Here is an 18,439-nt window from a genome sequence, read left to right as displayed (position 1 = left end):
TCGAAAAGTAATAACACTATGAGGTAGAGGAAAGATTCCTCTATCATTTGGTATAGTTTGTTTGTGAGATTGAGCTTTTATTCAAGAGAAATCAGTAATTGACGTGTTTGTTTACAAAAGCAATTACGCCCAAATCTCAAATCACTCCGGATATGTCATCGTGCTGTTTTTGGTCAAATATTTTCCGGAACTTATCTTTAAAAAATTGTTGCCAGTCTCTTCACTGGATGATACTATATTGGACTGTCCCATGTAAGGTGTTATAGTTTAAAAACCCTAAACCAATGGGAATTGCCTAATTCAATGCAAGTTTGCAATAATAACTGTATAACATTCTTGAATCCCTGAGGTGCATTCTGCTTGCAAAGCCTTTCCGAAAAGGCTCAAGGCAATTATAAAAGCTGAAGGTGATTGTAATGAACTGTAAGTGTATTCTCTTATACAGGGTTGGAGTAGCGTTCACAATAGACATACATCACATCATTTGAATTCACACCAACGAGTTTTTTTCATTGAAAGTCCGAAATGAGCAGCGATTATTTCTCTTTTCGTTTTGTGACACTGACATGAGAACAGATTTTCGCCTAAATACAAATGTTACGTACCTTGTTTAGGAACCTCAAGCTTCTTTCTATCAGTTGCTTCAAGAAAAACCGTGTTTCGTCAAGTGAGTGCAGAATTATTAGCAAATGAGCAATATATTGATGACACCCCATTAGCCATAAATAAGTTAGCCATACGGACGTTTGCCCTACGGTCGATTGTCAGAATGGACGTTAGCCATACTGTTATTTTGTATGTGGACGTTAGCCATAATGTACCATACCATAATGAACATTTGCCAAAATTCTTATAATAAAATTAACTAACATTTTAAAATACATGTTTGCTGTTGGATTTACGCTTGCCATAATATATTCATTGTTAATCCACATTTTACAACTGGTGATATTTCAAATAACAGGTCTTGCTATAAAGAAGGTATCTTGAGCTGTTCTTTGACGGATACAAGCTTTAGAAAATTCCATCTGAAGATTCTCAAAAGTAACATCTATTTTGGATTTGACTCCTTCTTTACAGCATGAGCTGTTCTTTGACAGATAAAATCCCTGTTATTTGACATTTTTTTAAGAAAAAAAAAATTAAATATTCACAAATTATTTTCCTCTTTCAGCTGTCTCCTTCTTTATACTATAAGCAGTTCTTTGAAAAATAAAATAGTTTTAAAAATTCAATTGCAATAGCCACAAATTATTTTTCTCTTGGAGTTGACTTCATCTTTACATAATAAGCTGTTCTTTTGTAGATAAATAGTTTCAATAACTCCTTTGAGATGCTCACAAATCATTTCTCTCTTGGAGTTTACTCCTTCTTTGTATCATGAGCTGTTCTTTGACAGATGAAATTCCATATGAAAATTCTTAAAAGTTGCATCAACTCCAAGAGAGGTTGGATGAGCAGCTCGGAATATCAAGCTAACAAAACTCACCAGCTGCAAGATTTTTGCTTTACACCCGAAAGCAACTAAAACTTCCATAACGCCTGGCAGCAGTCGCTTCGTGTCAGCCATAGGTGAAGAGAAAAAAGAGACAGCATTATTATACCTTCTCTTTCTAAGAAAACGAGGTACAACGGAATCATTTTTACGTCGATTCAACTCTCAGCTTCAACTTTGCAAGTTGTGAATAGTCTCGCAATATCGAAGAAGCTTGTAAAATCAATATCAAGTATGATATTTTGCGCGATATTAAGAGTGTATGAGTGGGAAAATATCAATTTGCTAATGCCATCACTGATACCAAAGTTTAAGAAAAATGTGTGACAAATCTGTCACACTGTCTAAAATGTATAAGAAGACCAAAATCTAAGATCATAAAACTACCTAAAAGTAAAGTTGACGGCGATCGAATGTGCAGGAAGGCAGCTTCCACACCTGCGTAGGATATCGCACCCATTCAACACACATGGGCCGGGACCAACGGCTGTACTTCCCTTCCGAAGGAAGACGTGACTAGACCTCGGCTGGGATTGAACGCAGACCCATTGGGTTGAGAAAGCAGTAACATTTACCACTGCACCACCGGCACCGGCTCAAGAAGTAGATGACATACATAATTGAGGAACCTTTTCATCATTTTAAATTTTAATTCCTTTTTTCGATGCAGTCCTTAACATTCGATTCAGTTAGTATTTTTCACGAATCCTGGAATCCTCTTCATAATCGACTTGGAATTTTTCACAGTGACTTTAAAAATTACTCTGAACCCTCATAATTGACTTGGAGCTAATCCCAAAACTTCGTAAGGCATTTTCTTTGAAATACATTGGTGTTATCTCTCAAATTTATTTTAAAATCTGCTCAAAATTACTTTGGAAAAAAAAAAATTATAAAATTCTCTTTTATTGTTCTTAAAAAAGTTCTCTTTTCCCAATTTGTCAACGAAATTACCGTTTTTTCCCCGGTGTCTTTGAACTACCCGCTTTACCCGGTTTTCCAGATTTCCCGGTTCACCCTGATTAAAAGCCATTTTAGTATACAGATGTACGACTCCTGTGTTTTAGAAGCTTGCAGTCACTTGTAACTCCCATCCCCAGGCACGTCCCTGACCCGCCATGATGCATCTCGCGATCTGGTGTGCAATTTTGCGTAAATATAACCTCATCGCACATCGCTGCTTGTGGTGTTCAAACTGTGGCATTGGTAGCAGCAGCAGCAGCAGGATGACAGACGATTGCAAAAGAATTCGCTCTCTTTTTAGCGCAAATAAAAAACAAAACTCGATCGATGAAAGCATCGAAGACATTCCTTATCGAGCGAGAGAGAGAGAGAGAGAGAGAGAGAGACTAAGGCGCGCGAAGGCTTGGTCAGAACTGGGCACAGAGATTGCTCTTCATCATCATCATCATCATCATCGTCGTCATCATCGTTCGTCCCGCGCCTATGCTCATCGTCATAAAGATGTTCGCGTCTTCGCGGGTAGTTTTTACCATTTTTATGATTACGACGCGCTACTGTTTCAGGACTGATTTAATTTCTGCGTTTGTTTTTGCAGTGCAATGCAGCAGCTAGGGTTTGCTCGTTTGTTTGTTTTTGGCTCGATTGATGTACACTGTGACGCGTGGTGAGTAGGCGAGCGAGGGGATAATTGCTGGCAACTAATTGATCTTTAATTCCTTCAATCTCGGTCTTTATCTATTGCACGTTTATGCTCTGGTCGTGGCACAGCAGACGGCAACGACGACGGGGGAGTTTTCCGAGAAGCTGACAAATGCATCGGACATGGTTCGAATAACGTGCGGCTACTGTTTTTGGTCCGATCGTGTGCAGTGTGCGTTAATGACCGTTACAATGTTGATCGATGGGACGGGACGGACGGGTGTCCGGTCGATTGTAGGATTTCGGAGTTCATGACACCTTCTAGTATCAACACAAAAAAGCAAACATTCATCCACACACAAATGCTAATTCTCCACCCGTTGTTTTCCTGTCATTCAGCTGTCACTGTGGGATTAACGTCAGAACCCGAGTGGACGCCAGCCAGTGTTTTGTTTTCGCTGACCGTATCTTCTGTCAGCCGGGCGGTGGGTGGCGGAGGACGTCTTGCATATCTCAGCAGCAGCATTTCAACGAATTGTCAATTGTGGCGCACCGTGAGAAGAAGAAATATGACCCCCGCCGCCGCTGCATTCGGGCGAGATTATTCATTCAGTTATGCATCGAAATGAATTTCTTTGCGGAATTGAATATGGAGAAAGCCAAAACTGAAATGCATGAATAAATGTATGTAGGATATCCTTCCAGGCAAGGCACGGGAATCGTCTCTCGAGGGGACGAAAAATTAGTGCAAAAATTCAAATTCGATGCCGTTTGTCGTCGTCGTCGTCGGCGTCGTCGTGGATGTTTTGACAGTGCGCGGGATAAACAAATTCACTTGTTCCGAGCGGACATAAAATAATTGATCTATGATACCAATTATCCACCTCGTCGTCGTCGTTGTCGTCGTCGGATGCTGATGATGGTGCATGGGTTCGCTGGAGCACGCCAGGAAAAGGGGCAAAAACGACGACAATCGAGACCACTCGCCGCAGCAACCATTCGGGATGAATAATGGAGAGATGTATGTATATATCGTTATAATAAAGATTATGATTATCTTTATGTTTATTTTATGTGCGTTTTTTGTCGAGCTGTGGTCTCGTTCGTATCGTACGGACGGGGAAGACATTTTTGCGGGTTTTTGTGAAAAATGTTTGTTTGTGGTTTTACGCTCTGTGCATCCCTTTGCAAATTGGCTGCACGGACGATGACTGACGGCAAGGTGAGGGGAATGCCAGAGCGTTTCCCTCGAGAATGACTTGCGAGGCGATTTATTTCGTTCGACCGGGACTGGGACGTGTAGGTTCGGTTTCGCCATTTGTGCGGAACACCAACGTTGAATGGGACGGAGCATAGTGATGGGCGTAGAAGTAAGGTCATATTCACACGGATAGGAGGTTTCCGAAGGAAATGGGAATCGGAGGCTGTTCTGCAGACATTAAAATTGTAACAGAAACTGTTTCCCGGAGTCATTTGGTCTGCTGGCTTGAAGGTTCGGCTAGGATAAAAATAGTTTTTGTCATTGATAGATGGGAGGCCCTTGTAGGGCTGTGTAGATATCGTTTTCATCGATAACGCAAAACTTCACATAGGCATTTGGAAACTATTTACGTTCTGATATCAATGTGGATGTTGACAAGTTCTGACAAAGTGATATTTGATTTCAGTGAAGACAAATCTAGACCTGTATGAGAAATGTTCCAAACGTACATAACGAATACAAGCGCCAACTGTTATGGATTGAGATTCATCATCGCAAAACGTTAAAAAAATGCTAGTTTTGTCTCGACCCTTTCCGATTGAATGAAACATTGCTCACATGTTCGCTACTACCAATGGTGAAATTTTTCATCTGGATATATATTTTTTTGCTGTAGATTAACTTTTGAATAGGGCGTATTCAAAAAAAATGGATTATATTTTTTTCAAAAAATCATAACACGAAAATGATTTATTTGATCAAAATGACATCTGAGAAGAAGTTGTAGGTAATCAAATGTTCTCTGAGAAAATAAATAAAAAAAAGTAGTTACTCTTGAGAAAAATCATATTTAGATGAAAAATGCAACCATTGGTAGCAGCAAACATATGAATAATGTTTCATTCCGGAAACACTCATGTCCAACCGGTTTGCGTTTTAGCCGGAAATTCTCTATAGAAAAAGTCAGAGCTTTCAAATGGCGTGCTTAATTTTTAAATTAGTGATAGGTAAGCTTATGAAAAACTCATTTTTAAAAAATCCAATGAAATCGCTGAAATTTATAAATATGCACAATGAAAGTCCTGACGTGTCCCTTTAGAATGATATGCAAACATTAAAATGTTTTTGAAGAATTTTTAGGAATATGTTGATTTAAATCATCCAATCCAAAAATAAAAATAACTTTCCTTTTTTGTTTAATTTGACTAAGATTTCTATAGAAGACTTTTCCTTCATTTGAGATGATTAAACGAGGTCAGACTGCATTCAATTCTTCGCCAAATAATGTACATAATGTTCAAATATGTTGTCTTTCTTGTATATGTAATTCGTTCTCTTTTCAATTACGAGCGTTTTATTTAGTATGTGTAAATAATAATTTTCTGGCATCCGGCTTAATTCAGGTCATTGGATTTAATGACCTAGCATGAGTTTCTGATGATTTGAAGGAAATTTCCCTATTTTAATATTACGAAAACATAGATGCTTTATATAATGAGTGAATGAACAGCAAATGATCAAAACGAAACATTTTAGGATTTTTTAAATTAAAAAAAAAGTAGTGTTCTTTTATAGAGCTGATGCTGAAGATTGTGGAAAATAAACCAAATTTTTTGAACAACAAAAAATTAAAACTGGATATGAAAAACATAACTTTATATCATATAACAAAATATACTGATGAATGTGGGTGTCTATAGTGGAATACCAGTATAAATAATGAGAGAAGGATTAGGAAGGTCAATTTAATTCCTCTACCTTCTTGACAGATACACGTATTTCGTCTACAATGCGTAGACGTCTTTAATGAAAACAAACACCGAAGAAGTCTGCACATTGTAGACAAAATACGCATTTTTGCCTAACAGGTAGTGAAATTAAGTGGAAATTACTAATCCTTCTCTGTAACTTAATAACAAAATATACTACCTAATTGTCTTTTTTTACGTAAAGGCATCTAACTTGTTCATACCAAAATTGCACGTGGCAATGTGGCGAAATTACTATTGGACCAAATGTGTATAAGGTGTTAATGCCACGTTAATTCAGCCAACAGTCTATTCAGCCTAACATATTTATGCCAAACGTTCATTCGGTCTATCGTCTGTATGTCAAAAGTGATATTTTCCCACCGATAGCCTAGCCCCTGAAAAGTCGCGGTATTTCATTTTGGAATTGTTAGGTTTGATTCCCTTTCCGATTAGGAATACAGTAATGTCCCCTCCACGCACTTTAACAAACTTTTATCTCTCAAAAATTTCACACCGTAATTCCAAATCTATCTAATTCAACTTAAAGATGATTGTTTGTTAAGTTATGTTTTGGTGCAATAAGAACACTGAAAAAGCGCATGGGTTTCGAAGAACATTAAAGAAGATTTTCAAAAAGGGGACTGAAAAAATCGAGTAATTACTGTAATATGGAGTTGTAAATTGTGTATAAATGTATGAAATTTTTGAAAGCTATTATAAAATAACTGATAAAATGCATCAAACTTGTTCATGTAAAATTTAAGGGTGACCAAATATCAATTCGACCAAAAGTGCACACGGTAAAATTGTCCATCAGGTTATACGAATTGATGTCAAACTTCTGTTCGGGAAAAACTGTGCAAATCTTATTAGAGACATTGAGCAAACTTTATCCACCTCAGCACGATCCAAATATTAATCCAATTGTCCTATGATCGTCTTGCGCAGTAAATTTATCATAGCGACCAGACAACCAGTCCCAGCAAAATATTGAAAAGGAAATCATTAAATAGATTTAAATGCAAATATGGCTTCCTTCGCCTTCCTGTCCCCTGTGCAGCACCAACCGACGCTTACTTCAGTGTTTGTTTGTGCGACATTTCTCAAGTTCGTTGGCGGTGGTTTAGCAGACGAAAATAGATCACTTCCTCTCCTCGACTACAAACGTGCGTGCGTGCGTGCGTGCGTGCGAGCGGATACCACAACAGATGACGTTTCGTTATCGGATCAATGAAGCAGCAACAACACGGTCAACGGAACCCATCAGGGACAAATCAGGAGATGGCGAACAAGTGCCGCAACTTAACGGCATTTCCATTAAAATGAAATCAAATCAGAGCACTACGGCGGCGGCTCGCGATAGTAATGCAATTAAATTGCAATTAAACTTTTTTTTCCAGCGCAATTGCAACGGTTTTCCTCTTATTGGTTGAAGAATGGGAACGGGACGACAAGTGCAGCCAGGTTGCGATTCATTAGGCCTGGCGGAGACGGAGCGCCAGGCCACTTATCTTAAGCTGCAGTTGTTGTCCTCACTTAAGGGAAAAGCTTTGCATTCATTCATTCATTCATTCGTTCGTTCGTTCGGGTGAGATCCTTTTCCCGGTGCGAAGTGTAGGTACGTGTACGTACGTACGGGGAAAGGAGATTAAATTTCAATTAGTACTCTTGGCTCGTTTGGTCTGGATTTAACGGAGTGCCCTCCGGCGGTGTGGCGCACTGGATCGGGATGGGTAATAACACACAACTCAGCGCTTAAGTCAGGCGGGAAAAGGTCCATTTCGGTTAATCCATCAACCAGGGATCTGATGACGATTTGATTGAGCTCGAGACGAGGGCCTGTTCTGGGAGCTCGTGATTACACTCGCCAGCTCTTTGTTTGTTGTGTGAGTAATTGAATCGGTCGTGCCTTCCTGCCCCACCTAATGGCTGTGTTAATGGGACTTGAGTAGTTGCTTGGAATCACACCTAATTACGACGGCGACGAATGGGACGGGATCTTGAGATTTCAAACGCGGTTGGAGATTTACTTTTCGGCAATCGGAGCGCCATTTTGACAGTTTTGGTTGAGATCAAAGTCGGGGGAAGATGAGGGTACTTACATTTTTGGTATTTGCACTTTGTCGGCGTCATTCTGCCGTCCGAAGTCGTGCCACGGTCGGGACCGAGGCGGAGCTGTCGCACTGCCAATCGAGGTCGTGGGACTGTTCTGGCCACCGTTGACCACCAGGTTCCGCTGCAGGCTTGCGACCGATGCCGGTATGGCGCTAGAGTTTGGATCCAGCAAACCGGTCGGTGCCTGGCACAGTTCTGTATAATCGAAGGACGGTTGTACATTATTCTGATCTCTGGGAGTAATAGCATCGGCACCAATACCCGAATCAGGACTGGGAAGATCCACGGTCAGTCCGGCGGCGGAGGTGATGGTTTTGGTGTAGATCGAACCCGTCTTGGACGAGTAGCGACCCTCGTAGGTCGTTGCTGGCTGGGGCCCATCCGAGTCCGACGTACCATAAATGGTACGGGCAGGGGCATAGCCCTGTGGATCGAAATACTCGCGATACGGGTACTGATCGGCAATGAACGCCGCACCGCCAGGTCTGTAAAGAGTTACAAATCCATGAACATCGAACAAACATCGACAATCATCGCTTCAAACTGCTACTCACCCCAATCTCTGCTGGTACATTCCATGCTGGTCGTAGAAGCTGGGACTGGGCGAATTGGTGTTCACATTGGAACCTGCTGTCGCAGCCGAACTGGCCTGATGTGATGGACCCTGTGAAGCAGAAGACAAAACAAAAAAATTAAATCACCAATCAATAATAAGTAGGTTAACATTCCATGCCCGTGTGTGCACCAGAAGCCGACCAGAAGGCCTATCGGAGTGACAGTTCGAAAAGTGAAATCATTTCTCAATCTAATTAAAATGCAGAGAGTTGTCCAGTCAACCCTTAGATAATGGCAGTGGGACCTTAATGTCAGCCTCGAAAATGATGATGGAGAAGAAGAAGGGAACAGACACATCATCCCGCAGCAGCATTGAAAGTTGACTTTTGGGGAGCTGTCAATCTTGGCAACTTGTGCGTGTAGCATTTCGAGGGGCCGTCCGGTTGGCTTCGTTTATGTAAATATGCTAATATTCTCTGGTTGGTTTTAGGAGAAAAGCTCTCGAAGCAGCTGGTGAAAACATCAAACCACAATCAGCTGTCACGTTGACAGCAGTGTTGCCAGTCTGCCACCCCTAATCCGGATTGTCTAGCTAATTAAGGCATCAAGCGCGTATTGGGCCGAAAACTTTGCTAACAAGTTTCCGATGGTTTGTGTCAGATTAGAGGCGACTTTATGTCCTCCAGCTTCTTTTTTTTATGTGTTTATATTTTGTCCGCATGGACCGCGCGGGCAGGTCGTTCGCATTAGTGTCGCGCGAAGGACTTGAGTGCGAATTTGAGCCGAGAGTGGACAAAAAAAAACGCAAAATAATCGCCTGCGATTTGAGAAATGATTTATAGAAGAGACTTTCCGATTTGTTGTTTTTGGCGCGGAGTAAGGTCTTCTTACCTGCACGTAGATCGTGCCGGGGGCTGCATACATGTTTTCAGCCGAAGGACTTCCAGGGCTGGGTGGAGGTTCTTTAATCTGTATCGAGGGCGATGTGGGCTGAACGACCAACACCTGTGAAGAAAGAGAGAGAGAGAGAGAGAGAAAACATGCAATTAGAATATTTGTGGGAAAGTCGTGACACTAGAATTAATGAATGTATCCTGCAAGGGACACTTGTTGCTGTAGAGTTGGAGACTGTGGAGACAAATTGCACACACTGATAATGACTATCAGTCACTCTGTCATCGACCGACGACGACGACGAAATACGGACCTTTCCCTACATTCACTGCTCTACACGGGGACAGGTATAATTACACCAACCCAACACCAATGGCCCGGCTGGGACACAGATTTAGATCGCAATCGGGATCACATAAATCTTCGTTCTGTGGGCCCCGCTTATCTGGCGTGGTTCCGTCGTGTACCAATTAGTCACACGAACGAACCAGCAGCGTGTCGTTGGTAATCGATTTGGGCAGGTTCACCAAGGAGCGCACGAGTCGTCGTCGCGTCGCTCGTTACATCTGATACTGAAATCGATAAAACCGAACGGCTAAAAGTGCGTTTTACAGCGAAACTTGAATTGATAAAAATTTATTTCGATTGGTCCGCGTGCGCTGACTTGGCGAGAAAAGAGCCCTCTGGAGCCGAGAGAGGGAGAAATATCGACGACTTTACTCACTCCAAACAAGATTGCATAAATTGATTAATTAAGCAAAAGATAGTTTGGTTTCCACCTGATTTCGCGTGTTTCAGGATGGCCCTCACCAAGTATCAAGATGGTGGAATGTAAAAATTTAATTAACGTAGGCGTTATCTACGATTGCGGGTAGAGTTTATGTGGAAAATTAATAACCACGCCACGATTGCCGCCATTTTGAAATACTGTAATTAACTGCGACCTGCGAGGGAAATTCGATTAAATCGAAAGGAAGTATCAACTTATTCTTCTCATGCAAAGCGATGATAGACATCTCCCGAAAACATTCAGACTTTATTTGGATTGGCGCCAATTACGTGGTTATTTGGGGATGGCGCTGCAATAACCTACTAAAACGAGGGAGGAGATACGAAACACAGAAATGATTGATCAGCAGCGTGCCGGTGAGGTGCCCAGAGAGAGAGAGAGAGAGAGAGATCTATTCGGAGGCATGAGGTAGTAAATTCTGGCTGTTGTGTTATTATTTATATCTAAAGATTTTTTGTGCGTCTGCTACTATCCTCCGCCACCGCAGTTTATAAGGCTTCTGCGAGCGCGTGTTCTTGACAATTGATCGGAGGGAATGAATAACCGCAGCAGCAACAGCAGCAGCACATATTAGATTGATGACATTTATTTTTCACTGCCGGCTGACTGCTGGTTGGCAATGAGCTGGTTATGATTTCAACGAGACTTTGTTTGGTTTCTGGTGTTATCTTTAATGTCAGAGAGACTGCACCAAATAAGGACACACCGCTATATATATACTACTATTGGTGGGTGGGGGAAGGTGTGGGCCCGGGAAGGGAAGCCGCAGAATTGGACCATGACTTGGGACTATCGAATCACGCCGTGTGTGAGTGTGGACCAAATATCAGGTGAGGTTATAAATGGGATTGCTTTTTGTTGATTTGACTGGAAAGGTCAAACGGAATTGATCGGGATGTGATTAGGTGCGGCTGCGCAGTTGAGCAATAAATCATTGCGTTTGAGTATATGAGATTGAGTTTTAGTTATTTTTGTATACAGTGATAGTGGGAATTAATGGAATTTCTATTGTTTGAATAAATGAATTAGCTGTCATTTCGATTGCATATTTAGACATTTATTATGGAAGCTAACGTTATGGAAACAGACCGACAGATTGAATTAACATGGTTGTACAAAACAGAACAATTTGAATGACACTTCAACGATTTTTTATAACATTTTCTATCTGAATTAATTTCAATTTCATTGAATGGAATTTTATCACTCAACACAGGAATTTGATGGAGAGGACTATATATGTTTCACGTTGAACTGAGGCACAGATGCTTTCTGTGCATTATTTAGGGCCAGCGGTGTAATGCGGATATTTCGTCAAGTGTAATGAAACTGGCGAGAAACTGAGATAATTCTAATAATTCTATAAATGTATCAACCGAGTGCAAGGGTATATCGTATACTGGGTTCAGGAAACAATGTTTAAGAGCTTGGGAATCGTTAAGAGAAGAGTGATATTTGTGGTACAATCATGATCGAAAATCAAAGTTGATTTTTTCCGAGGAGGTAATTTTCTGTGCGTGCCTTTGTAGTTGTCATTTTTCAATGATATTTCATTTTGTGCGACAGTTGTTTGTAGTGATATACGAGGGACTTTGAGGAGACGTCCTTTCGTTTGAATAGATTTATGACTCCTGGCCTTGAACGATCCTGTGTGGGGCTCGGTGGCCCAATGGCAACCGTTTTTGCTTACATAGCAGAAGATCGTGGGTTCAATACCAGGCCCCTTTACATTACTGGGCTGATAGGGTCACATTATTTGCTTAGCAGACTTTAAAATACCACAAAATTTTACCGATTTCAGACCATTTTTATGCTCGTAAGGCTAGTTTTAAACTGATTTGTCGTTTGACAATATTTTTAAGTTATTTGTATTTTAATAAAATGTTGGTTTTTTTCGAAAAAAAAAAGTCTCAGATTGGCACAAATGAAAAGAACGTGTGATTAAGCTAAATTTCACGTCGTTTAAGATTTAATATTCTGTCAAAAGTGACGCTCGTATCTGTCAGCCTTAGAACATCTGATTTCATGCGAGTTTTTTGTAGCACTTGTGCAATTTAGGCTTATGTCATTGTTTGGAGTTTTAGGGCTATTTTTACGATTTCGAAGTCATTTTGATGTGTGACGGCGAATTTTTTAACTTTGTCATGATTATTTGAAGGGTTTTAATTTAGGTACCCATTTTGGCATACGGGAAATGGCTCTAATGTTGGCCTATGGATCTAAGATTGGGCCCATCGCTAAAGATCTGCTATTTATCATTGCTAGATGAATGCGTCATTGCGATGGCACTAATGGATATTTTTGGTCGCTATTGTAAATTTAGTCGATTGCTGAATTTATGTATGGGCCCAATCTGGGGGAATTTAGGCCCACATTACATCCAGTTCCCCTATATAATGCTATTTTTTTTTCAATTCTAGTTTATTTTGATGTTCTAGCATACCACTTGGAAACCAACTTTCGATCTGAGCTCCCGAGGGTCAAATATCATATACTAATCGACTCAACTCGTCGAAATAAATAGGGACGTATTTCTCGACAACCACTGCACTAATTTTGATGCGCCAAATGAAAGGTCCCATGGAAAGGTATTGAGTACGTTTAGAATTAGTCATGATTTCGGAGATATGGCTTGTATATGATCCGATGAGTACGGATCACGAGGCTGGAAGCGACCTGAAACGTGTCAAACCCATCATGCGACACTTCAAATCACATGATAATTCAAAAACAAGATCAATGGCAGTCATACAGAGTGCTAAGAATCCCATCGGCCACACCTGGGCATGTCATAATCACATTAGAGTTTAAAACTAAAACCATTGCACAGTGGCCCAGGATGGGATTTAGCAAGACAAAAGTCCTAGTGCTTTAGTCTTACGTTTTAGAGATTTAGTGTCTTCTGTGAACTTTTTCAGCTAGAAGAGTTCCTTCTTCGTCTTTGTCTCAAATTATTATTATATTTAAAATAACATTCTTATTTAAAAAAAAAACACGTATGTTCTTGAGCAAAGTTGTTGTTGAGATGATTTCAAGCTACTTTGCCAAGGAAACATTTTTCAAGACTAAATGAAAAAAATAATAATAAGAAATTTATCGAATTTCAGATCCGACACTTTCCTATCTTCATGAAATTTTGTATAATTGTTCGCACTTGTATGAGGAGCAGCTCCACACTAAATGAAGAATTGTAAAAACTCGACCTTCTCCGATTTGCCTGAAACTTTGTATATTTGTTTTTTTATGGGCAAATTTGTTGTTGATGAAATTTTGTCATTTTGGATATTGTTAAATTTTCAAAATGACGTCTATGAAATTTTTCATAAAATTGTAGCAAGGAAAAGGCACTACTGATCGAAATAACGTCTGAGATAAAGCTGTAGAGAAAAATTATACTTTTTCGGGTAAAAATATACAAAAAAATCGTTTCTATTTATTTCAAGTAAAAATTAAAAAAATGTTGAAAACCGAATTATCTCAAAATTTCCTTGTCGCTTTTAACTTATTTTTTAAAAAGCTCATGAAAAATGCAAACTTGGTTTAAAAATATGGACACTTCAAATTTTACAAAAATCGTAGAGCAAAAACTTTGGTCCAATTTTTTAATTTTTTGATAAAAAGTTTTTTCATGTAATTTATACTCAGATAAAAATTTGACCAAAAGTTCTTGTTCTATGATTTTTTTCCAGTTTTCAAGTACCCATATTTCTCATGACCTTTTCATATGTTTTTTTTATCAAACGTGGACATTTTGAAATAATTTGGTAAACCATGTTAAAGTTTTGAAGATTTTCTGGTTTTTTTTTTATTTTTCCCAGAAAGACATTATTGTTATCTAATACTCTATCTTAGACGTCATTTTGATCAGATTTTCTATGACAAAATTCAAAGACACTATTTTGAAAATTGTACAAGATCCAAAATGGCAGAATCTTAGCAAAAAAATGTGAGTCATTGCCTACAACAAAGAATTACGGAAACTTCATACAAATTGGAAAAGGTTGATTAAAAAAAATCAAGTCTTGTTCACAATTTTGCCTGCAGCTGCTTATAAGCCTGTTTAGAAGAAATCACACGGTAAAAAAAAAACATTTTCTGCCAAAAACATTTGATAGACGCCGGGTACGAAATCTAGTAACAGCAAGCTAAACGGGAACTTGACCGTAACTATTTTGTGATAAAAGGTGATTTCTCGCGGAATTTCAGAGGTGTTATCGGATTCTATTAATGCGAGTATTACGTCAACATATTCCTACAAATTCCTTTCTTGACCAGCATTCGGAAGTTGTCGGCGGCTGGTATTGCCTAGCTTTGGATCACCAGTCCCAAGCCAATTTTATGGGTTTTCTGTGTAATTGCAGCTGATCTGGCAATGACGGAGTTGCATCTTCGGGCGGTCAATCATGCTCATGCTCATGCTGATGCTCAAAATAAATAGTCGATAGGTAGGGTCCAGGTGTGGGAGCTGCCTCCCTGGCGTCGGTATCATTGGTGCTCAGCACGGAAAACAAGATCGACGGAAAACAAATCAAAGAAAAAAAAACTCAATGTTTAATAATCAAAACGCTTACTGCGCTAAAATAGCATATTATATATTATAACTATACTTAAGTTTTAAGAACTTTATTTTTGCACAAAGTTGTTGTTATATTGCCCTGATTGATGGGAACAGGGCAGCTCGTTGGCCGGGCAACTTGTCGAACTGGCTGTGTACGGTATGTTTTAATTTTATACTATGAATTGACCATTTCAGGTTTACTGTGTTCTCAGATTTACTGTCCTGTCCGTGATTGTTTTAGTTAGAGGAGCGCAGCGACAGGCTTCTAGAAGCTCCTTCGAGAAGTTTCTTTTGGAAGATTATTTTAGAATTGTTTTATATAATAATAATAATAATTAATTATGAATGTTTCTGTAGAATACCTACATATCTTCATTTATTTGCATGATTGATGAATGAGTCGATATCAATGATAAACTTCAGGGTGGTTGAGATAAATACTGACTTTAAAAATTTAACACATTGGAATAGTTCTTTCATCATGACTGTCATGTCATACAAATTGGGCGAAATTTTTCTATCTGATTACATTTAACCAATTAGATTTTACTCAGATAGTGTACTATACCAAGAAGGAGCGGATTAACAACGAACCGGACGCCAAGCGGCGAGCGCTGCTGATGGAAAAATAATTTGAAAAAGCAAGATGCTTGAGGGCACTGATGAAAGCGGAAACTAAACTCAAGTCGCCTCCAAGAAAGAGTAAGAATAACTCGTAAAAATGTCACTTATTTATGATTTCCGGTAATTATTAAACTATTAAATGGTTCTTGGCTCAGTATAGTTCTTTTGGACATTTGAGCCTAACAAATAAACTTATTGAAAAATAAGGATTATACTACAGCTATCTCGCACAGGGTACAGTTTTATTATTGATTAGGTAATGTAGCAATGCGGGACTTGTTGTTTGCGAGAGTGACCTCAGAATGCACGTGTATATTTAGAAGGGTGCTTCATTAAAAAAAAAGTATTTGCAGTGTTATAGGCCACCCTCCAGTTCGATTACTATCCGTAAAATACGAGCAAGTGCAAAAAATGACAAAGATTGCTGAAGGTTTAGAGGGCGCGCAAGTGGTTAGAAGCTTGTATGGAGATTATGGCAAATTACAGTGGGAAATTTTTAATTTCAATACTTTTCCTCTATTTTTGGTTCAAGTTGTCAGAACACCGAATTGAATATGTGGTTTCAACTATAAACAATCCTGTCGTTATTGAGATGAAATTGATGTTGTTGCATATGTTAAGTTTCCAGTTTACCCTATTTTGTCATTTTTCACATTTGTATCTTTCTTGAATTATATCAAGAGGGTTGTCGGTCGTTGCCACCTATTATTTTTTAGCGTTTGGACAACTAGAACCAAAGTTAGAGCGATATTTTAGAAATTTAAAGTTCATCCATAGTAAACCCCTAACAAAATTCAAACCATTTACGCGACCTCAAAACCTTCATCACTCTTTGCCATTTTTTGCGCAGGCTCATATTTTGCGGCTATCTTCAAACTGGAGGTTGATTTATCTTATGTGCAGTCATTCTTGAAATGGGTCGTTGGATCTACAATAGTTACAGTTGGATCACCCTTACTCTATATTTTGTACGTCAGTTTTTATCTAACTCGATGCTTCCTTTAGTCGATGTTTAGTTGATTGATTTCCTGGTGATTGATTCGAAAATAAGTCGCATTTTTCGAATTTTTGTTCGTAAAATATTATTATTTAAAATAATAATATTTTACGAATAGAAATCCGAAAAATGCGACTTATTTTCGAATCAACCATTCATTATTAACAATTCCAGATCAAAATAACAGCTAAAAGGTGAATAGGCTTTAAGTTCATACAAACCAAACGTATTTTATTTATTTCAGTGACATGTACCCCATGTTATATGTCCCAAGTTATTAATGCTAAGCGAGACATGCATCTGGTAATTAATAGTAAATAGCCATCAAACTCCCACACTTTTAAAGTGTGAAATGCAAGCACTCTACCCAGCTGGCACTGCACCTGCCAGTTCCCATTAGTAACGTCCCACACAAACACACACCCAGGATACTGCCATCATCGGGAGCCAACTAACCAACTTTTACATGTCCTCCGACGACATCCAAACATCAATTTTCGCCACCTGGGTGACCATTCTCTGGCTACCGTGTGTCGTAGCGGCGACTGACTATGATCACGATGAATAATATCGCTCTCATCTCATTAGCCATTGACTTGCACAATCATTCAGTTGGACCGTCTTGTTTCTCCGTTTTTTTTTTTCGATTATTTTCCTTCTGGGTGCTGTTGTCAAAGTGGAGACTACACACACCATTATCGGCAGTCTTCAATCTACTCCTCCCCCCTATCCTCTCGTCCCTTTCATCCAGAACCATCCGCCAGTCGAAGAACCGCGGGGAGAACGAGCAAGCGCAACCGCATGTTTAATAAATTACATAATTTGAATAAATTTAAAAATTATTCCAGTAGCACTCTTGAGTAATGACTTGCTTCCTTTCACAACTCATTTCTCCATCGGCCGTGTCTCCCGCTTTCGGGCGCGGTTTTGCCACTGGACTTCTTGTCGCGCAGACCTCTTTGATTGTGATTCACTGTATCGATGGTCTGCCCGACTCGCTCGTCGGTTGTTGCCTTGTAGCTGTTATCAAGAGTCAATTTTTTCGCGTCAAACTTGTCGGCCACGCCACCGCCACCATACTACTACTGCACACCGCGGAGACAGAGACATTCACTTGTTGCATTTACACGCGGCATGGGAGAAAGAGAGATGCTAGGCTGGTTGGTTGGCTGCTGCAGTTACTGCAAATTTCCAATTTAATTTAGCACCGTTTTCGGAACGAACGCGGCTGCCCGGCTGTGGTCACTTTCCCCGCACGCAGAATCCGGTCCGCGTCCGTCGACGTCGTCGTCGCTGTTAAGGCAAAGTGTTTTTCATCATTTAATATTTTTTAATTGCAACATTTTACGACACATTTCTGTGACTCGAGCCCCGCGGGACCCTGCCGGCCATACACACACACACATGCAGCGGCATTATCAACAGCAGCAGCAGTCATCGGTCCAAAGAGTCACTCAGTCAGATTAATTATAAATTCAGTGATTACTATCTCAATTTGAGCTTTTATATTTCGTAGCGTGTTCGATTTGCACACTTTTGGGTTCGACGGTAATTTGATGCACTGCGAGATGGGGTGACTTTGGGCTTTTGTTTTTATAGTTTCAAACTTTATAGTTCCTTAGTTCTAGCAAATGCTGAAGGTACTGTACATTAAATTGATTATTGATAACAAAACATATTATTTTAACAGTTAGATTTAGATTAACTGCATCATTATTAGATAGCCTAGTCAATGTCATCATTGATTGATTGATCATCAGCCTAAAAGTTAAATGTTAAGGAATTATTTTTGGATTGTTCAGTTTTTACACTCTTAAGTCTAGAGGAATGTTTAAGACAACGTTTCTTTTTTTTGTG

The 18,439-nt window shown here is 39.6% G+C and overlaps 1 protein-coding gene across 4 annotated transcripts in view; it reads right to left on the bottom strand.

The window, feature by feature from the left end:
• Positions 1-18,439, bottom strand: part of grh (grainy head) — a 558,597-nt gene that overhangs the window by 79,108 nt on the left and 461,050 nt on the right. For 3 of the 4 annotated variants that reach the window (XM_065231293.1, XM_065231277.1, XM_065231301.1), the window contains exons 5-7: positions 9,611-9,724; positions 8,719-8,828; positions 8,152-8,649 (exon numbers count right to left, since the gene is read on the bottom strand). In XM_065231293.1, coding sequence (XP_065087365.1) covers positions 8,152-8,649; positions 8,719-8,828; positions 9,611-9,724 — 722 coding nt within the window. The remainder of the gene's footprint in view (positions 1-8,151; positions 8,650-8,718; positions 8,829-9,610; positions 9,725-18,439) is intronic. The other variant, XM_065231285.1, reaches the window with a different exon arrangement.

The sequence above is a fragment of the Ochlerotatus camptorhynchus genome, unplaced genomic scaffold (genome assembly GCF_037179485.1).
Source record: "Ochlerotatus camptorhynchus isolate MF236.1 unplaced genomic scaffold, CSIRO-AGI_Acam_v1.1 ptg000033l, whole genome shotgun sequence".
NCBI classification, from domain to species: Eukaryota; Metazoa; Arthropoda; class Insecta; order Diptera; family Culicidae; genus Ochlerotatus; species Ochlerotatus camptorhynchus.
Note: the sequence above shows the minus strand (reverse complement) of the source record. Positions and strands in the feature narration are given on the sequence as shown.